At 43.7% G+C, this 22,948-nt stretch overlaps 1 protein-coding gene across 7 annotated transcripts in view; it reads right to left on the reverse strand.

The window, feature by feature from the left end:
• The window catches only part of ASH1L (ASH1 like histone lysine methyltransferase), a 170,435-nt gene that overhangs the window by 40,542 nt on the left and 106,945 nt on the right, over positions 1–22,948 (reverse strand). For all 7 annotated transcript variants that reach the window (XM_050930024.1, XM_050930030.1, XM_050930029.1 and 4 more), the window contains 2 exons: positions 7,595–7,689; positions 1,956–2,029 (listed from right to left, as the gene is read on the reverse strand). In XM_050930024.1, coding sequence (XP_050785981.1) covers positions 1,956–2,029; positions 7,595–7,689 — 169 coding nt within the window. The remainder of the gene's footprint in view (positions 1–1,955; positions 2,030–7,594; positions 7,690–22,948) is intronic.

The raw sequence follows: 22,948 nt of genomic DNA on the forward strand, positions 1-22,948 counted from the left end.
GCAGATTTGCTGACCTCAGTGATCTTCCCCACAGTGTGGGTCAACTCCTCCTGTGTCTGATCAGGAGTTGGGGGGTTTAGGGAGAACCTGGGCTCGCCCTCTACTCCGGGTTCCAGACCAGGGCCCTGTGGATTGCAGCTGTCTATAGTACCTCCTGTAACAGCTGCATGACAGCTACACCTCCCTGGGCTACTTCCCCATGACCTCCTCCAAACACCTTCTTTATCCTTACTACAGGATCTTCCTCCTGGTGTCTGATAACGCTTGTACTCCTTAGTCCTCCAGCAGCACAGCCTCTTACTCTCAGCTCCTTGAGCCTCTTGCTCCCCGCTCCTCACACACATTTCCTCTCCTCTGGCTCCCCCCTTCCTGACTGGAGTGAGCTCCTTTTTAAACCCAGGTGCCCTGATTAGCCTGCCTTGATTGGCTGCAGGTGTTCTAATCAGTTTGTCTGCCTGAATTGGTTCTAGCAGGTTCCTGATTACTCTAGTGCAGCCCCTGCTCTGGCCACTCAGGGAACAGAAAACTACTCAGACAGTGACCAGTATATTTGACCTCTACCAGACTCCTGTACCCCACTGGCCTGGGTCTGTCACAGAAGATATATATATACACACACACAGAACATGAAACAACTGGTGTTACCATACACTCTCTAACGAGAGTCATCAGTTAAGGTGAGCTATTATCAGCTGGAGAGAAAAAAATCTTTTTATAGTGGTAATCAAAATGGTCCATTTGCAGCAGTTGACAGGAAGGTGTGAGGAACAGTATGTGTGGGGGAATAAACATGGGGAAATAGTTTTACTTCGTGTAATGACCCATCCACTCCCAGTCTTTATTCAAGCCTAATTTAATGGTGTCCATTTTGCAAATTAATTCCAATTCAGCAGTCTCTCGTTGGAGTCTGGTTTTGAAGTTTTTTTGTTGTAATATTGCGACTTTTAGGTCTGTAATCGAGTGACCAGGGAGACTGAAGTGTTCTCCGACTGGTTTTTGAATATTACAATTCTTGACATCTGATTTGCGTCCATTTATTCTTTTACGTAGAGACTGTCCGGTTTGGCCAATGTACATGGCAGAGGAGCATTGCTGGCACATGATGGCATATATCACATTGGTGATTCACACTATCAGAGGCTTGTTCACCTGCACATCTACAACTATTTTCCCATGTTTATTTCCCCCCCCATCGCCCCACTGTTCCTCATACCTTCCTGTCAACTGCTGCAAATGGACCATTTTGATTACCATTACAAAAATATTTTTTCTCTCCTGCTGATAATAGCTCACCTTAACTGATCACTCTCGTTAGAGTGTGTGTGGTAACACCCATTGTTTCATGTTCTCTGTGTGTGTATATATATGTATTTTCCTACTGTATTTTCCACTGCATGCATCCGATGAAGTGGGCTGTAGCCCACGAAAACTTATGCTCAAATAAATTTGTTAGTCTTTAAGATGCCACAAGTACTCCTATTCTTTTTAAAGATCTTTAAAGTATGTAACTGTTAGACACTCTCTCCAGTCCACTCAGTATGAAAATTTCAGCTTGCAAATGAAAAATAAATTCCATTCTGCTGGGACTGATTCAAGAAAAATAAAGCCTGAAATTTCTCAGTGCTCTTGGCAGTACATCTGAATTCTCCTGAGGCGCGTCTAAAACAAGATCCTTATAAAAAGTAGGCGGGCTTCCAAAACAAAAGTCCATTGCAAAATTAAAGATGGGCTTTTTCAGAAACCCAGTGGACCGCTGCTATTTTGCAGGGAAGGGAAAAATGGAAATTGTTCACATTAAATATATACATGCAAATTATTATTTTTTCTCATTAATGTCAACATGAATATTTACCAATATTCAGAAAACGTAACTGTAGCTGTGGTATAAGAACCCTCGTCTATTTCTAGCATTTCTGAATGCAATCTTACCACTTAGTAACATTTTTGTCTTGTACCTGATTATGTTTCCACTGCCAGAGGATGTCGTAGGGCAGCTGGAAATCTATTCTCTTCTGTCTCAGATACTTCCCTGAAACAAAATGGTTTATATGTCACACACTCATTCACATATACTCATGAGGAAAGAGGGCCACGAATGGGCACAGAGCCCAAATTCTGACAGAGCCCCTCAGTCTCTGAAAATAGTAAAAGGCAGAACAGCAGAAATCCTCAAAGAACATTTTGTTTATTAGGGGCAACACAGGAAACATGTCAGTAAAGAATCCTTCAAAACATGCTGGTGTTGTTGGCTTTCCTCTAGTGCCACAGCTAGGTTTATTCTTATGGGTACTGAATGAGTTTTTTTCACATTGTAACATCCTCAGTGTTATTACTGGGACAGTGTGTGCAGTGGGGTCCTGGTGACCCAACAGTGCAGTAACAGATCTTTTCCATTAGCCTCTTAAGTAGGGTCACATAAACTGTACTTCCAAATATGAAGATTGGTTTGCTGGGGAAGGTGAGAGGGGAAAGGCACTCTGCTTTCTGCAGAGAGGGGACTTAAACTGTACTTTGATGACTGGCCTTAGAGAGAGATCATAAAACTCTGCTGTTTGCAGCTAAACTCCTGACAACGCCAGGAACTCTGCAGGGGTTCTCACAGTAGAGGTCATTGTAAAGCAAGAAACTGGAAGGCCAGAATACATTTTACAGATATAAAAAGACTTACCTTTTAATCTTCAAAAATCTATTTTCCTCAAGAAGGTACCTACTCTGGTTTTGCAGTATTTTTCACATTGTAACATCTCAATGTTATTACTGGGACAGTGTGTACAATGGGGTCCTGGTGATCCAAGAGTGCAGTAACAGATCCTTTCCACTAGCAATTTTCATTGTTGTGCTTTTAGGTCAGGACTTCATCCTGACATTTGCTCTTCAAAACTCCCTTTCTCCAAACAATGTACTAGTATGTAGAGGATGAGTCTCTCCCCCCTCCCCGCCCCCCACCCATGAATGCACTGAAATGGGATCTCAGTTAAATTTCCAAAAGGTGAGACTATCCTGGATTTTTTCCCAGCCAGACTCAAAGTGAACTTTTCTGATCCATGAAGCCCTGCCCTCCGTCAGAGAAACACTGTGGAGAATTTATGTTGCCAATCCTCATTAAAAATGTACTTCCTATCAATGTGAGATGTCTGTAAAACAAGTAACCGATGCTGTCCCTTCTGCACTGATGCTGTCCATTCTTCTGGAAAATCTGACCAAGTCATCTCGATAAAGTCCTCAATTGGATGCGCCTAAGAATCAGCTGAGACCCCATCAGTGCTTCCCTTGCTCCCGGTATATAGAACTTAGGTGGGCAATACAATTGGGTGTACTAAAATATATGGCATGTAGAAAGTGAATAGTGTTCTTAGGCATTCAATCTATTTTACATTAGGTTTTATCCAGTCAGATTTTCTCAGGAAGGCACATTTTTCCCCTACTTATTTTACCGAAGTGAGCACTAAGACTATTACTATGTATATACTGTTTATTATATGACATGAAAAAAGATGTTGGAAGAAAAGAGGAATTCTTTAAGCACTTTTGATTTACTAAATCGTACAATGAAGAGAAGAGAGGATGGATGGAAGAGACAGAACAGTTTGCACTGAATTACACTTTGTAAAGAGAGACAAGATAGTGGCTGGGTTGGTTCTTAAGTATCTAGACAAGAATTCCAGAACTCTGACCAGACTTGATTTCTTAACCAATGAGACAGTGAATGTCTCTTTTGCTGGCATTATGCTGCATAATTTAACAAGGAGATCTCTAAAAACAATCGTATCTGCCTATGCAGTGCAGGGTTTCAGTATATATGAAGTGCTTCCTGACTCCAAGCTCCACATCTTCATATCATTTCCTCTTTCCTAACCAATATAAGTGACCTGAATAAAACCTGTTGTACAAATGTTCTTTTTGGAGAGGTATCTACAGCCCATCCCACTGTTTTTGTGTAAGAGATATTCCTTCCTATTTCAACAGCTGGTGTCAAACAGTTAGTAGAGGACACAGATACTGCATAGTACAAATCTGTTGTAACTTCCAGAAATGAAGTTACTTAAGGAGACTTACTAAGGAAAACAGCTATCTGACTGGAGCAGAGAAGCTTTGTCTCATACATTATTCATCAGTAACTTCTAACTAGGAAATCTCAAATAAAGTTTGATACTCTCTCTTTAATTCTCATTACTGTGCCCAAAGAACTAGAATGATCTAGCACAGATAACAAATATATACAAAAAGTTTCCACAAGCCTAATTTACACAATAGACCAGAGGGGTCAAGAGAATCCATTAGGGTCTAATGTACTAACTCTCAAGCCTATTACACCCTAAGAATATGAACCAGTGCTGAAAATGACGTTCAGTAATTGGTTACTATGAACTGGTATTAACGGTGGCTTAAATGTTAAGTGTCGATTTGACAAGGCCATTCCTAATAATGTTTCAAGGGGACATGGTATTGAAAAAACATGTTCAGAAATAGTTCAATTTCTTAGTGTAAGCAAAGTTTCTGCCATGAAGAACCTGGCTACTACAAGTGTCAGGGTTTGACACTGCAAACACCAGGACTTTCAAAATTAAGATTAAAATGTTGTCCTGCCATTTTGTTGGGATATCGTTGCACAGATCTGAAACCAAAAGGAGTGAATAAATATAAAGTGTCAGCCCAGTGCCCAAACATCCTGGCTTTCCTGGATCTAATCAAGCCTCTTCATGTTCCTCTAGCAATAATTGTTGTGGTTTAAATTAGATTCAAATGCATATCTCCATCACTGAGAAAACTGGAAAATAAAAATTGTAATGTTTTCCTTACAACTTACTCTTAAATTAGTTTTTATTTTCAAATCTTTTTTTATCCTCAGCAGGTTCCAGGAAACAGCTAAATCTGCTGGGAATTTGCTTTCACTTCTATGACCTCACTGAGTGAAACAAAAGGCTCTTTCAAGTGCCCTGGCACTGAGCCTGGAGAAAATGGAACATTCTCTAGCCCTCATTAAGCAGGCACTAGTAAAGTTATCTGGGAGAATTAAACCTTGTAACACTATTCTGCAGTTAAACCACTCTCCAGCTACTCAATACAGAGTAATTAAAGCTGCCTTATCTTTACTGTAGAAGTTTGTGTCTGCTGGTACAAATAAACTGGAGGTCGGGGCTTTGCGTGGAAAAAAGAGAAAAGGATCATTGCATTGCATACTAAACCTGAGCCTCTAGAGAGACAGTTCAATTGTGGGACAAAGCCACATGAACTAATAAAAAAAGGAGGAACTTATTGAGAAAGTTCACAGATATCTTGTTAATATCTTTAATTCTGAAATCTGAATTCTTAAAAGTTCATGGTTATTGATTTACACATGAAGATCTATCATATCCTTCAGCTGTTGTTTCATTAAATAAGCTAACTCACAACACAACACACAAGGAGTTGGCTAAAGTAGACATTCTAATCAAACAAAAACATTTGATGGCATAAACATTCTGTCTGAACAATGCAAAGTTCCCTACAAACCCCTTTTCCCAGTGTAATGTTGCAATAAAAATCAATAGAACACAGGGAGTTTACACCTATTAATCCTGGGGGAATTCTGCACCACTGACCACGTGCAAAATTGATGTCCCCCACATATTTCTTTGCTCCCCTGCAGAAAAATGACTTTCTGATTGGGAAGCAAAGGGAAGACACAAGGGCGGTCATGCAACCCTCTCCCAACAGCATGTTTTGGGTGCCCAGGGCAGTTGGCAGACATGTGAATCACTGTGGGTCAGGAGGTGGAACTGGGGAAGACCCGGCTGGTGGCTCCTACTCTGTGCTGGGCTCAGCTGCTAATCTGCGCTGGTCTGAGGAGGATGGGACTTCCTCTTCCCCTGCACAATATCCAGGGCCAGGTCAGACCCACCACCAGATTTCTTCCCCGGCTGCAGGAAGCTCTGCAAACTCCCTCTCCCGCTCTGCGTCCGACACTTTTTGCTCCTCAGCTGCAGGGGGAAGGATCCCAGCACAGTGAGCTGCTCTCCCATCTTTCCAACCCCCATGAGTTCAAACCCTCTCATCCCCAGACCCTCCCGCTGAGCCTCACACCCCTGCACTCAGAACCCCCTGATAAGCCCCACTCCCCCTGCATCTGGACCACCCAGATCCTCACGCCACCAAGCCCCAACCAGTGGCACCTGGATCCCCACCCTACTAAGCACCACTCCCCCAGCATCTGAACCCTGTACTGAGCCCCCCACACTGAGACCCCCCCCGGCCAATCTCCCTACCCCTCACATCAAGACTCCCCCCCTCATTGAACCCCAAACACCTTCACTTGGACCCCCCCGCAAAGTCCCATTACCTTTGCACCCAGAACCCCCCAAGAAGGGCCTGTGATCTCTCACCTCTGTGCAGCTGGTGACCTGTGCTTCCCAGTGCTATGCTGGAGCCTCCGCATTTATTTGACAAATAACATTTGCAGAATTTTAAAATATTGTGCACAGAATTTTAAATTTTTTCATGCAGAATGTCCTCAGGAGTAACCTACATGCTCTGCTCAATGCACTAGACAATTGTGTTCAAAAGTCATTTTTGATTGGTTGCTGCTATCCTGGGAAGTGACCTGTTTCTGAAAGCCCTCAGTCTGGAAGTCCTATGTCAAACTATAAACTAATAAGAAGCAGTATAATCTAGTTGTCTGAGTATGTGACTAAGAGCCAAGAATTTGTTGAGTTCTAATCCTAATGCTACCACTAGCACATTGCGGGTAAAACTGACCTTTGTGAAAGAGAGTCAGCACAAGACGTATCCATCACTTAAGTCTTATTTAAACTCTCAAAATAAGACTGAAGTGATGCACAGGTATGCACTTGCCTTCTGCACAAAGGTGAATTTCAACCTGTGTGACTTAGAGCAAGTGACTTAACCTCTCTATACCTACGCTTTCCTCATCTAGAAAGTGGAAGCTAAAAACCTTCACAGGTATGTGGGAAGGATTTATTAATGTTTGTGTTTTGTTTTAGAGATGTAACAGGTGTTCATTATTTTACTGGTTTCCAGCTGGTTTGAAAAGAAAATTATTGTACAACATTTAAGCAAAGTATATAATGTTTAAAGAATAAAGTATATAATATTTTCTGATTAAAAAAAAGGAGGAAAACTAGATTAAGATCTTGATAATGCAGATTAAACAGAAAAATTGCAAACAGTAAAATCCAAACAATAATTAAAGAAAAGCTTTTATTGTATTTCTCATCCAGTCCATCTTGTTCCCATAGACCTCTGAATGATGAAAGCATTCAGAGTCTGAATCAAATGAGTTTGATACAGTTTTGGGGGCAAGAAACTTTGGTTACTGAAGAGCTACAAAGCCATTTCTACACAAACAAACCTAACATACAGAATGCCCTTCAGTCTGAACTGTTAGGCTGAAGACAGTTCACAGAGAACAGAGGAGTGAGTATGAGTTCTGACAGTTAAAGAGTAGATGAAATGAGTGACCCTACAAGAAAAAGGCAGAAAAAGATGGGGAGGAAAAGGAGAGAAAGAACAGAAAATTTAAATGGAAAAGTTTAACCCCCAACTTGAGGAGTGGCACTTGATTCTCAGCAATAGAAAACACACATGAAGTACTCACCAACATGAATAGGAGCTGGGAACAATCCATGTTCATGCTCTCCAGGAGTGTACTCCAGCTTCTCTTTCTTTAATTGGATCAGGCGGCTCTTTGGGCTGAGAATGAGAGGCAGAAAGAAGCAGAGAAAGCCAGAGTGAGAGAGTTTTATCACTTGTGAAAACAACACTTTCTATGCTAATGAAGGTATTAATCCTCTAGTCTGTGAGATAGTAATTGTCTGTACCGCTTTTCTGGACCTCTACCATGCTTGAAAATCAGGCCTTTTCTTGGATTCAGGGCTTCTGAAGGTCAGGCCACTTGTATTTCAGTGTTTAAATAGGAATGTAGGGATCTTTAGACATACTATTTTGAAAACTGTAACTTGGACTCATATAGCTTATTTTTATATGTCATATTTACATGGACTAAAGAAGATACAAACTCCAAAAGCCTAAATCAACTTTCCAAGATGTTTTCCAAGTAGATCTAACCCCCTGTTTCAAGACTAATGGTCAAAATTATTTTTAATTGTATAATTTCTTTGTTGACAATACTTAAAGGGAAAACATCGACTTGAAAAATCACATTTCCATCTGAATATTTGTACCTACAGTTGTTATAAGTAATGCCCAAGATTACTAGAACAAAAAAGGTAAGAGATTACATAAAATAATATACTCTTTTTTCAGTTTGCGTACTTAGTGCATTTGATAGCATTTTGTGTATAGTCAGTTTCACTGTTTTATTGACTGCATATGCCTTCCTCCAAACCCTTCAAGAGGTTGTTAACTAGTAAAACAGCGGAAGAGCTGAAACTAAACAGACAGCAACCAGCAGAGGAAAAGATGAAGGGAAGAAGTCAGCCTGGGCACATTTGGTATTGTAGATCTGAGGCATGCTCAACAGGCCCATCTAAACATGAGCAGGGGGACAGAAAAATTCTAGCTTTTATTTGAAGAAAAATTTTAAACAACATACCATGGCATAGTATTTAAAGGATACTCAATCAGAAAATTGAATGTTTAGTCATCAGTTAAAAAAACCCAACTTGACATTGATACCAGAGTTTAAAGCAGGGATGGGCAAACTTTTTGGCCGAGGGCCACGACATGGTTGCGAAACAGTATGGAGGGCTGGGTAGGGAAGGCATAAAGTTAAGCTCTGCCATAGAGCAAGTCTATGGCAGAGCAGCGAAGTGAACATAAAGTCCCAAAGCAGTGCCTTATGCACAGAACCATTCCTCCCCCTCTTTTACATTATTATTGTACTTTGCTCTTAGTGCCTTTCATCCAAGCACTTTATTACTTGAGAAAAAATTAGGATGATTCCCACCCTATAGATGAGGAAACTGAGGCATGGGCAGATTAAGCAACTTTCTCAAAATCACACAGTGAATCAGTGGCAGATGCAGGAATGGAACTGAAGTCCCATCACTCCCAGTCCATTATTCTACCTACTAGATACACTTACATTTGTTACTTAATTCCAAGTATATATCCAACTTTACTTCAAACTCATTTATGCATTTGCTTCTACATCATTATTCTTTGACAGTGTTACTGGATAAGGTGGAAGCAGATGATGTGCTATATGTGATTTTAGTAAGACTTTTGACACAGTCCAATGTGACATTCTCATAAGCAAACTAGGGAAATGTGGCCAAAGTGAAATTACTACAAGGTGGTGCACAACTGGTTAAAAGACCATAGTCGAAGTGTAGTTACCAACGGTTTGCTGCCAGACTGTGAGGGTGTATCTAGTGGGGCCCCACAGAGGTCAGTCCTGGGTCTGATACTATTAAATATTATAATTAATTACTTGGATAATGGAGTAGAGAGTATGCTTATCAAATCTGCAGATGACAGCAAGATGGGATGGGTTACAAGTACTTTGGAGGACAGGATTAGAATTCAAAACTGCCCTGACAATTGGAGAATTGGTCTGAAATCCACAACATGAAATTCAATAAAGACAAGTGCAAAGTAGTTCACTTAGGAAGGAAAAATCAAATGCACAACTACAAAATGGGGAATAATTGGGTAAGTGGTAGTACAGTTGATAAAGATCTGGTGGTTACAGTGGATCACAAATTGAATGAGTCAACAATGTGAAGGAGTTGTGGAAAAGGCTAATATTTGGGAGTGCATTGACAAGAGTTTTGTATGTAAGACACTAGAGGTTACTGTCTTGCTCTACTCAGCACTGGTGAGGCCTCAGCTGGAGTATTGGGCACCACACTTTTGGAAAGATGTGGACCGACTGGAGAGAGTCCAAATTTGACCAACAAAAATGATAAGGTTTAGAAAATCTGACCTCCGAGAAAAGATGAAAAAAAACAGGATACGTTTAATGTATATATCTTCATATACATGCATGTTTCCTGAGACTGAAAAACATCTTCCACGTCACAAGTACCCAGTGAAATCATTATAGCCTCCATCGTGTCAACTACCTCTCCTGTTTTCATTTCATTTGGGGCAAGACTGTGACCAGCCACTGTACCTATGTTCAAGAGCCTCCTCAACCTTTTCATCCCCTGAACAGAACCCAGCCACAATACTGTCCATGGACTTTCCTCAGTTGTAAGGACTACTCCTTGCAGTACCACGCTTGGTGACAGCCATGCCAAAAGATGTGCGGATTCACTTTTTTGCACACTAGCAAGTCAGGCTGAGCACATACTGCTCCCTTGAGGATGGGGAACTCCAAGAGACATAAAACTCCTCTTGGTGGCAAAATGTTACCTGAAGATCCCTTGGAGCACATAGGCACAAGTGAGTCATTGGTCATCAAATACTGTATTGTTTGATATGATATATTGATATTGAACTTGTGAATTTTTAGCTAAGTGATGCACAATTTCTTCCCTAATAAACCATTCCAATATGTTCTCTCAGACAGAATTCAGTTATTGGTCTGCAGTTAAGAGCTCTCCCTTGCAAGCTTTTTCAAAAATTGGTATATCATCCGCTTTCCTCCAATCACCAATAACCTTTACTGTATCAAACATCATAAAAAATAAAGATACCAGTGGCTCTGCCACTAACTTATTAAAGAGGACCTACAAAAGGTGCGTTACTTTCCCCACCTGTATAAGGGGTACAATATTTACCCACCTTTTTAATATGCTTGGAGATCCTTGGATGAAAGGTGCCTTATAAGTGCAAAGCATTATTATTATTATTATTTAATATGAAAATACAAGAGTCAAACAGTTTCAGTATATTTTCTTATTATATATATAGTGCCACAGGTATGCACAGTGTTTTACAGATAAAAATAACCAGAGTACAAGGAACTTAAGAAGGGTCTGAGTTGCTAACAAAAATATGCAATTTATCATTAAAAGAGCTGCTGTACCAGACAAGTGGAGGGTAGAAAATATACTCTGCTTTATCTACATCAAACTATTAAATTCTCAGCCATTTTGACCTTACAATCGACACCCTGAGACAGCATGGAGTTTCAGCTACAATAAGACATGTAGCTATGCCATGCCAAGAGGCCTAGACCACTGTGATATTAGATAACTCAACCAATCACCACCCTTACCCTATAGCTGATTTGTATGTAACAATTTCATTAGTTGTATGAGGGAGACAAAACAGATGGTGGATTTCTTGGCCCAATTGCCACAGTGCCTCAAAACCACCAATAAAACAAAACCAGCATGCATACTAACCCCAAACACATATAGCACCTCACCACAGCAGATGCTCCTCAGTCTCCACCTGCACAAATCAACATAAATCTCCTTGCACAACCAATGAAATTGCTGCATGCAAATTAGCTGACTGTACAAATTATACCCATGTGACAAGATGGGCTTTTCGATATAGTATATTTATTAATGACCTGGAAAAGAGGCTTAGCAGTGAGATGGCAATGTTTGCAAATCACACAAGATTATTTAGGAGAGTCATAACTGGAGAAGACTTTGAGAAACTCCAGAGGGACCAAACTAAGGATGGTGAGCAGCCAGCAATGGCAGATGAAACTCAGGGTTGACAAATTTAATAATTTAAATTAGAAGCAATAATTTGAACTATTCATGCACCTTACTCTCTAAATCAGTGGTTCTCAAAATATGAGGTGGGCCTCTGAAGGGAGGCATGGGCATATGTCAAGGAAGGTGTGAGCTGTGTGCTTTTTTTGTGTGAGTGTGAAGAGCTCTGGTTGTCAGTCCTGGATGTTGGGGGTTTGTACAGAAGGAGGTGGGAATAACGGAGACAGACAGAGCCCTGCTACCTGGGCTTGGGCTCTCCTCCCCCCACCCCAATCCCTCACTGGGAGGCAGCCTAGGCTCAGGCTCTCCTCCTCTCCTGCTGTATTCCTCACATGGAGGCAGCAGGCTGCGGGTGTCAGCAGCAATGTAGAACTAAGGGTGGCAATGGGGCACTAAGTCTGCTGTGAAAAATGAAATTCATGAATATCTTTTTACATTGCCACCCTTACTTCTGCACTGCTGCTGGCGAGCAGCTGCCTTCAGATCAGGGTGCTCTCCACTCTGTTTCAGAGCTGGGTAGTAGTATATGTACTTGGGGTTGAGGGGACATAAATGACTACAGACACAAATAAAGGGGGTGCGTGATCAAATAAATTGGTCATAGATCAGTGAAAGCTTCTGTTTAAAGTGCAGTGGTGGTTAATAAAGCAAACAAAATGCTAGGTTGCAACAGAAAAATAATGCTGAAAAAGGTAATGATGCTTTTATATAAATAGATGGCATGCCCTGATCTCTAGTTCTGTGTTCAGTTCTGGTCAACTATTTCTCAAAAAAAGATGCAGTAGAAATGAAAGGGGTACAAGAGACAGAAGGCCAAAATTATTAAAGGCCTGGAAAGACTTCTATATGAGAAGCCACTGCAAATATTAGAGTTGTTTAGTTTAGAAAGAAGATGAATAAAAGGTAACATGATAAAAGTATATGAAATAATGAATGGCATGAGAAAGGTAAATTGTATGGCACATTTTACCATCTCATAATATATGAACATGCGGATAGCCAAGGAAAATTAAGGGGAATAAATTTAAAACCAGTGCAAGGAAATACTTTTTACACAGAAATCAATTAGCCCATAAAACTCATTGCCACAAAATCCCACTTAGGCTAAGGCTTTAGTAGATTTAAAAAAAAAAAAAAAAAAAGATTAGACATTTATATGGATAATGAGAGCAACTTCAATTACATTATATATGATAAAACATATACATATAAATATTCCTGCTTCAGGGCATAAGACAACTACCAACTGAAAGAGACAGGAGAAGTTTCTTACTAAGGGCAGATTATTCTGTAATGTTGATTCTAGAGACTCTAGGTCTTCCTCTGAAGCATATAGTACTCTCCAGTTATACAGATAGGGTATTGGACTTCATGAAATTCTGGTTTGGCAGTTCAGATATTACACACAAATGGAGGATACTCTAAGGAGAAGATAAATTTTTACTTATATAAAAATGTGTGCCTGTTTCTCTGCAGTTTCTAAAGGATTAACATTAGGTGCAAACACTACTGACTTGGAAAGAGTATAAGATATGGACGAGTTATCTTAGTAAGGGTGAATTTTAATGAAAAGGAAAGTTAAACACAACGTCAAGGATGAGAAGCCACAAATAATGGGAGTTAAGGTTCAAGTTTTATAAACATAAATACAGTACAAGTGAGTTCAAAGGAAAGTCTCTCATAACACTATACATCAGGCGAATGTGTTGCGTACGTCAACAGCAGTATGCCCACATGTTCACACTGGGACGATAAAAGACAATGAGTTACGTTGGGTAGGAGTTTGTGAGAGGAAATGAAGGTTTTGTTTTTGTTTTTATCAATGATCTTTATGGGAAAGAGATCTCTCTTTCATTTCACAAAGGCAAAATGATGGCATCTCAGAAACTCAAAGGCAGGGTTCCCAGGGTGCCAATTGGGCTGCTTTCTGTGGAGATGGTTTTATCAGGGAAGAGTCAGTTTTCTTTTTGGACCAAACATGGAAGTTTAGTAAACAGATAAACCTCACTACAGATGGTAAGTGCAGTAGGAATTCCCAGCATTCACACTCACTGATACAAATACCTGCTGGGGCCAATCTGCTGCATGCTATTGATGAGGACAAGCATCTAATTATTTCCATGCCTTACACTTTATGAAGTATTTCCCCCAGTAAGTGAGTACAAAGAACTATTCTAGCTGGAGGCGAGCATTATAGATAGGGGACTCTCCAAACAGGCAGCACATGCCACACCCATTTTCCTTCACAGACATGAGCACTAGATTAGGGCCCAGGGTGGCACGGGAGTCTTTAAGGCCATGAAGCCGTGCACTGGTCAGCTCTGAAAAGAGCCCTTCTCCCTCAAATGGAAGGTCCTGAAAGGTAGTTTGCATCTCCTGGGACAGCCCAGAGGACTATAACCAGGCGTTGTGCCTCATGAATGATCACCGTGGAGGTGACTACCCTGGCTGCCGAATCTGTACTGTCCCAGGCCATCTGGAGGGTGCCTCTTGCCACCACTTTGCCCTTGTCTACCAACGCGGCGAACTCCTGGGCTCAGTCCTGTGGGAGGCCCTCCTTAATCTTGCTGATGGAGTCCCACAGGTTGAAGTTGTACCTGCCCAGCAGGGCCTGATGGTTAGACACCCAAAACTGCAGGCTGGCTGTCGAACAATTTTTCCTGCCAAACAAGTCCAGCCTCTTGGCAACTTTATATTTTGGTGTGCCACTCGCCTGTCCCCTTTCACTGATGGTGGACATGACCAGAGATTCTACTGGAGGCTGGTATACAGGTAGTCAAATCTCTTTGCGGGCACATAGTACTTCTTTTCTGCCTTGTTAGAGGTAGGCGAAATGGAAGAAACGGTCTGCCACACATATGTGGCAATTTTAATGACCCCTGGGTGGAGAAGCAATGCAACCTGGGCCAGGGTGGAGGAGGGTATAACATTAAAGAGGCTGTCTGATTCCTCCGCTAGTTCCTTGACCTCCAAGTTCAGGTTGGCAGCCACCCTTTTGAGCAGGTCCTGGTGCTCCTTGAAGTCGTTGGGGGGGCTATTTGTTTGCAAGGGGCCACCGCTTTGTCCGGAGACAACAAAGATGACTGCACAGCAGGGGGAGCAGCAGCTTCCCCTTGCTCATCCAGGGACGGCTCCTAGGGTGTTGGGGCCCACTGTGTCACCCCCGCGTTGGATTCAGTTCCGTGTTCCGACTTGGGTGCTGGCTGTGCCAGGGGCAGCTTGTCTGATGCAGCCTGGGAGGAATGGTGGGAGTATGGGACCAGCATAACAGGTAAACTCCATGGGTTCCAGTATTGCCACTGAGTGGGCCATTGCCCCTGCCTTCATACCACCATCGCTGCAGGAGTCATGCTGGTCTCGCAGGCCAGTGGCTGTAGTAAGATGAGGCCCTGAAACATAAACTCTTGTATCAAAGGCCCAGTCTGAGGCTTGAAGCCTGAACCAAAGTACTTCCAGGCATTGCTAAGCAAAAGCTGGTCTGTGAGCCAGAGGCAGGCCCCCTCACAGAAGCTGGTGAGAAGAGGGTTGCTAGAAGCAGGTGCATCCACACATAAGTGCTAATAAGAGGAACTTGTGCCAAGATGGCATGAGAACACTCCACAGAGATAACAAGAAACAGGCTGGTGCATCTTAAAGACAGGGTCAAAAGGACAACATGATGGATAGATTTGTTTGAACCAACATGATCAAAGAAGGAGACAGCCCCCAATGAGTCAAGGGGCTGTACTTCAATACGTCAGTAGGGATGAGTAATCTGTCCTGTAACTGTATAAAAGTAGGTCCCGGAGTGCACATCTTTGTCTGCCCCAGGGGGCAGTGGAAAGTCCTGCCACTGACTGAGCCAGTCCATTGCCAGGGGGCACAAATTTGTAATATGTCTTGTAGAGTCTACAGGAAACTATTACTGTGCTTCGTTTGACAATAAACCTGGCTCGGGTTCCTTTGTACCTTACTAGAGTCTGTGGTCTTTGGGGGTTCTCTCGGGGTCTGCTGTGTCAGCTATCAGTGCCGAACTGGGGCATCACACAGAGGGAACACGCAAGCAGCCAATTGTTATCATCATCAAACAAGAGCAGAGCACCACACCAGTAGCTACTGACAACAGAGGCGATTTGCCTTTTATAGGCGAGGAGCTGAGCTCCGCTTCAGGCTCAGACCATTGTCCTCCCAGTGACCAGGGTCGAGTTGCAGATGCCTGAGTCTGCTGACAGACCCTCGTCGGCGACCGGTAAGGAGAGGGCAAGGACTGGTGCCTGCCCAAAGAGCAATACTGGGGAACCGGAGACCAGTGCCGTGGCCAGGAATGATCCTGTACCGGGGAGAAATCGATGCCTGGGAGACTGCCTAGGCGATGGTGATCTGTGCAGTGGTGAACTCTGGCAGGAGGCCCAATGGGTATGGGGATCAGTGTTGTGACTCAAGTGTCCCGTGCCTTGCAGGCACAGACCTTGGCATCAGGGACCTGTGTCTTCTAATCAGGGACTGAGGCTGCAGTGCCAGGGTGCGAGACCGTAGTGATGGGGACCGACACCTGCAGTCCAGTGATCAGGGATGCTCCACTGCTTTAGCAGGCTGTCCCGTAACCTACCTGTAGATGCTGGGGCCTTGGCTGGGTCTGTCACCTGGCTTGGTGTCTGCAGTGCTGCTGGCCTGCCTGCTCTTTGGCCACCAGGCCCACTTTGGGCACAGATGACCCTACTAGGGGCTGGGACCCCCTGCCACTCTCAGAAGTCGTGGAGGGGTCCCTGGTTGGTCTAGAGGGTCCAACCACAGCGATACTCCTGAACAGTTCTGGGGTGGGCACATGGCCTGACACAGGCCCTCTGCCAAAGGCCCCCTTTTTCTGTAGTGCTGGCAGGACAATTGACTTCAACTGCTTCTTAGGCACTGGGAAGGGGGAACGGTGTCAGGAGGGTTCTGATGCTGGTGGTGCGCTGTGTGCTGACGCTGAGATGCTGGGCGTGGAATCCGATCGAGAGAGCTCTGAGGTAGGATGAAGCGCACTCTCCATGAAAAGGGCCCTCAAGCGGATATCCCGCTCCTTCTGAGTTTGAGGGCAAAAGTTTTTGCAGATCTTATCCTTTCTGTGGGACAACCCCAAATACTTCAAACAGCTCTCGTGGGGGTCACTAATGGGCACTGCCCAGCTGCATGATGAACATGGGTTAATGGCATGCCGCATTCTGAGGTGAGGTCCCAGCTGGGATTCTAACTCCTAAACAATTACTCTGACACTTAATTTAAAGGTCTAAGTACCTATCAACTAACAATAAAGGAGACAGAACAATGGACTGTAAGAACAGCTAACGCTCTTGCAATGCAACACAAGGCACTCCAACCAACCATCACGGGCGTTGAGAAGGAACTGAGAGGGCGTAGGGTTGGCAGCGCCTAATATACCAGCGCAAGAAGGCGGCACTCAAGAGGGTGCTAAAGCTGACCCTACAGATACCACTAAGGCAGGAGTCCACAACGTGGTGCCCTGGGCCCCATGACGCCCGCTGGGGCGTCTAAGTGTGCCCGCGTACTGGCTGGTGGACGAGCATCCGCCGAAATGCCGCCGACAAGCTGTGTCATCCAGAGGCATCGCTGCCGAAATGCTGCTGATTTTCGGTGGCATTTTGGCGGCGAAGCCTTTGGATGAGGCTGCTTGTCAGCAGCATTTCGGTGGTGACGCCTATTAACGTTGCCGCTTGTTGGCAGAATTTCAGCAGATGCTCGTCTGCCGCCACAGTCCTCCATGGCTCGAAAGGTTGGGGACCACTGCACTAAGGGAAAAATCCCTGATGATTGTGCATGTGGGCATGCACACACCTAGAACAGAAACAACATGAACAAGCACTCAAAAGAATAACTTTTAGTGCTCCAGACAGCGTGCCAGGGTGCACTAGGCCCTGAGACACCTGCTGGAGACCAAACTGCCTCAGAAAAGGGTATTGGAGAGGGTCCTCCAGTTGCCTAGAGAGGCAGCATCAGACACAGCCAATCAGGAGAGAGGCTGCAGGGATCAGCCAGTCAGGGTCCAGCAAGCTTGTATAAAAGGAGCTGAGGGCCAGAGTGAGACTGGATGATCAAGAGGTGCTCCTGGCTGGCTGCAGGGGCTGAAAGGGCTGGACAGATCAGTTGCTGTCATGGACCGTGAGAGCCAGAGAACAGCTCTTGGTTCTCTGCTGGGACTAAGCAGGTAGTTACTGGCAGGGACCAGGGGAGTGAGGAAGGAGCTTCTGGCTGGCTGCTGGGACTCAAAAATAGGCTACAAGGAAGTAGCCTGGGGAACCATAGGGCAGCAATTAGTAAAGGGACACAGCATGAGGCTGCTATACTTAAAAGGTCCCAGGGTTGCGACCCAGAGCAGTGGGTGAGACTGCTATGCCCTAAGGAAGAGAATTAGAATTGTGGCAACCCAGGGAAGGGGACTGCACTGGGACTGACTCAGTGGGGAGCTGTGGACATTGAAGTGAGTCCAAGAGTGAAATCTTTGGTGAGCTTAAACTCAAAAAGGAAGCTTACAAGAAGTGAAAATTTGGAAAGATGACTAGGGAGAAGTATAAAAAATTGCTAGAGCATGCAGGGGTGTAATCAAGCAGGCCAAGGCACAATTGGAGTTGCAGCTAGCAAGGGATGTGAAGGGTAACAAGAAGGGTTTCTACAGGTATGTTAGCAACAAGGCGGCGGTCAGGGAAAGTGTGAGACCCTTACTGAATGGGGGAGGCAACATAGTGACAGATGCTGTGGAAAAAGCTGAAGTACTCAATGCTTTTTTTTAACCTCGGTCTTCACAGACAAGGTCAGCTTCCAGACTGTTGCACTGGGCAACACAGTATGGGGAGGAGGTGAGCAGCCCTCAGTGGTGAAAGAACAGGTTAAGGACTATTTAGAAAAACTGGACATGCACAAGTCCATGGGTCCAGAACTAATGCATCCAAGGGTGCGGAGGGAGTAACTGATGTGATTACAGAGTCATTGGCCATTATCTTTGAAAATTTGTGGCGATCAGGGGAGGTCCTGGATGACTGGAAAAGGGCAAATATAGTGCCCATATTTAAAAAAGAGAAGAAAGAGAACCTGGGGAACTACAGACTGGTCAGCCTCACTTCAGTCCCCAGCAAAACCATGGAGCAGGTCCTCAAGGAATCCATTTTCAAGCACTTGGAGGGGAGGAAGATGATCAGGAACAGTCAACATGGATTCACCAAGGGCAAGTCATGTCTGACCAACCTGACTGCCTTCTATGATGAGATAACTGGTTCTATGGATATAGGGAAAGCAGTGGATGTGATATATATTAACTCTAGCAAAGCTTTTGATACGGTCTCCCACAGTATTCTTGACGGCAAGTTAAAGAAGTATGGATTGGATGAATGGACTATAAGGTGGATAGAAAGCTGGCTAGATTGTCAGGCTCAACGGGTAGTGATCAATGGCTCGATGTCTAGTTGGCAGCCAGTATCAAGCAGAGTGCCCCAGGGGTCAGTCCTGGGGCCAGTTTTGCTCAACATCTTTATTAATGATCTGGATGATGGGATGAATTGCACCCTCAGCAAGTTTGCAGATGACATTAAGCTGGAGGGAGAGGTAGATATGCTGCTGGGTAGGGATAGGGTACAGAGTGACCTAGACAAATTGGAGGATTAGGCCAAAAGAAATCTGATGAGGTTCAACAAGGACAAGTGCAGAGTCCTGCACTTAGGAAGGAAGAATCCCATGCATCGCTACAGGCTGGGGACTGACTGGCTAAACAGCAGTTCTGCAGAAAAGGACCTGGGGATTACAGTGGATGAGAAGCTGGACATGAGTCAGCAGTGTGCCCTTGTTGCCAAGAAGGCCAATGGCACATTGGGCTGTATTAGTAGGAGCACTGCCAGCAGATTGATGGAAGTGATTATTCTGCTCTATTCGGTAATGGTGAGGCCACACCTGGAGTACTGTGTCCAGTTTTGGTCCCCCCACTACAGAAGGGATGTGGATGAATTGGGGAGAGTCCAGCAGAAGGCAACGAAAATGATTAGGAGGGTGGGGAACATGACTTATGAGGAGAGGCTGACGGAACTGGGGTTATTTAGTCTGCAGAAGAGTGGGGGGATTTGATAGCAGCCTTCAACTATCTTAAGGGGGGTTCCAAAGAGGTTGGAGCTAGGCTGTTCTCAGTGGTGGCAGATAACAGAACAAGAAGCAGTGGTCTCAAGTTGCAGTGGGGGAGGTCTATGTTGGATATTAGGAAACACTATTTCACTAGGAGGGTGGTGAAACACTGGAATGGGTTACCTAGGGAGGTGGTAAAATCCCCATCCTGAGAGGTTTTTAAGGCCTGGGCTGACAAAGCCCTGGCTGGGATGATTTAGTTGGTGTTGATCCTGCTTTGAGCAGGGGATTGGACTAGATGACTTCCTGAGGTCTCTTCCAACCCTAATATTCTATGATTCTAAGAGGGATGGCTCAGCAGGAAGGCTGGGATCACTGAGGACTCAAGGAGAGGCAAGGAACCCCCACGGAGGAAGCCCTAGGAGCACTGCTCAATACCAAGGTAGGAACCTTGCAACCCAGCTGGACCACACGAGGGTACCGTGACAGGCCCTGTTGGACTGTTAAAGACTAAGCCCAGTGAGGGCTGCAGGACACTAAGTATGTTTTGGACTGTGTACCCCAGGAGACGTTTGTTTGTTTTGTACATGGACAGAATGTGACTCAGCCAGAGGGCTGAGGCACCAAAGACCAGCTTGACAAGTGCAGCGGATGACAGGGGCACTGTGAGCGGAGAAAAAAACTGCAGGCACACACTCAAACAGGAGGCTCTTGCGTGAGGTGAGTGCAACCCATTACACAGTCCAACTTCTGTCTCTGGTCAAAAGTAAAGCTTTGCCATGACAAACACGATGACTGTGATGCAGTATTAAAAAACTCCAGTAAAAACAAAAGGAATCATATATAGTTTAAAGACACATAAGTGAATCTTAAAATAAAATTCATGCTGCAGTTAAACTTTCAAAGAATTTATTTAGACTTATAAGGAGGTTATGTTTTCTTCTGGTATGGGCAAAATAGCTGTGGTGGCAGCACCACAGGAAGATGATCTACTGCTGTGCAGCTGGAAGTATGGCTGGCAGCGTCACAAGAAGACTGCCCACAAGCATTTGTCCATCACAGCATTCTTTCATCTGTTCCTAAGAAAAGAAATGTCCACATGCTCCTGGGGCTAAGACACTAAAACTGAGGAGGGCTGCAATTCTGCAAACAAACAATTTAAGGAGGTGCCATGAGCACACATATTTCCAAGGGTTTCAAGCAGAGGTAGGATGGCAGTCTTTAGGATATGCTATACCCATCAGACCTTAACTCAGAACTTCCCTTAGAGAAGAGAAAAACTGTTTATTGTTCTTATTTTGGATGATAACTCTCTGTTAAAAATGTCATGAGCTGAAGAGATCTCCTGTCTATGATATTTATTGCCTTGTTCAGGACATTAAATCCAAGAGCATTATGCAACTTCGAAGAAACCAGCAAGCATACAACAAAAAGCCAGAAAATTATAGACCCAACAGGTATTCTGACCTTAGAATCTTAGCTTATATTAGTTAATATTTATATATTTTCAATACTATCCCCAGAGGAACATTACTCCCAAGGTAGGAAGAACATCTCTTGCATAAGGTAGTGACCCCAAATTTCCATTAGCAGAGGTACTCCACAGTAACTATTTTCCCCCATGAGCTAAAACAATTATTAAATATAATTGGGGAAGGAAGAAGAGAGACTCTGAACTCCTTCACAAAAGCCACTGTTGGGTGAATAGCAGTGATTGCTTTCCACAATCTTCCTTTGTTTTCAAGGCCTCTGGCTTGCACAGGCACACACTGAACTTTTTTATCTATCTCATAACGTTGTAAAGAGTAATCTATGTATTTTCGGAGACTTTTTAAAGTTTTGGGAGCTTCAGATAAAATCTGATGCAGGTACCCCATTCTCTGAGGAGGAGAGGCCTTAGGTGCTCATCTTCTATAAGACTCCAAATGAGCCCCAATATAGGTAAGATCCCCAAGTCTATGCTTTCTGGACATATCAAATCAGGATGCATCTCGTCAGCAAAAAGCCTTTATTATTTTTCCACTGGTAGTTGAAGACTGGGGAAAGCCCACTTGTACACTAATACCATACCTGCTATCCAAGGCAGTAAAACCACCCTAGGAAATAGAGGCTGAGGTAGATCTTAGATAACATCCCTTTAATTCTTGGTTCTCTTCCCAGAAATTAGGCTCCACTGATGCAATGCACTGCACATCTGGGCTTTCTTCAGCTTACTGTAAGAAAACCTCTATATCTAGTTGAGTTGAAAGAGTGGGATCCTACAGTGGCAACCTGTGTAATTCAAATTCCCTAAGCATAGGCAGCAGAGGCAGAGAAATGAATGCAGATCTTACCCCTGCAATGGCAGGCTACAGCTTTCAATGGCACTACAAACATTTTCTCTACTATCTTTTAACTGTTGGCCCATAACTGATCCAGGGAGAACCTCCAAACAGAAATGACAAAGCTCAGCAGAGCTGCAGCTACTGCAATTGTCCTCCCACATTGCAGTGCAGGAAACCAGTTTTAGAGGTGCCAAAATCTCTAAAGTTGGATAATGTAAAGAGCAAAAGGGAATAAGTGATTGATACCACACTGGAAAAATGTAAGAATGCAGACAGTGGCTTCTAGTGGAAACATGGACAAGCACTTAACTGTACCATCACTAGAGGGTGCTGTGCCACTGTAACAGTTGCATTCTTCCCAAACCATGATGTTTTTACAGCCAAAAAAACACGGGTATGGGTGAAGTTACATGAAACCTAGAAGAACACATATTAACAGCTGCTCCTTCCCCAACTACTAGTCCCATGATTTTTAATGAAACACCAAATAGTAGCTACAGAGGCTTTAATCATAAATGCAGCAACTCCAATTCATGCCTGCCCAAGAGATGGAAAATAAGATTGGGAAATAATTAAATTTTCTTTTATGGATTGTTATCAATTTTTTTACTTACTAAACTGTTTTAATAATTTGATTAAAAGTGGCTTACTGGCTAAGGGTTGAGAATCATTCCTCTCCCGCTTAGGATTTTAACTTGCAAAAGGGAAGTGGAGGAGCAAGTCTCAAGTTTCAACCAGCAAGTAAAGATTTTTTTTTTTGGGGGGGGGGGGGGAGGAGAACAAACAGAAAAGAGGCCCAACACAAATCCCACTTTCAGGTGATTCGTGTCACCCTAATGTCAGTCCTTTTTTAATCACTTTTACTGTAGCAGAAAGGGAAATGGGTGAAGCTTAGTCCTGGGATAGAAAAGGTGATCACATTTATTCAAGCAAATAACTTATAAAAATATTGTGATAAATTGT

Source organism: Gopherus flavomarginatus, chromosome 20, assembly GCF_025201925.1.
Source record: "Gopherus flavomarginatus isolate rGopFla2 chromosome 20, rGopFla2.mat.asm, whole genome shotgun sequence".
Lineage (NCBI taxonomy): Eukaryota > Metazoa > Chordata > Testudines > Testudinidae > Gopherus > Gopherus flavomarginatus.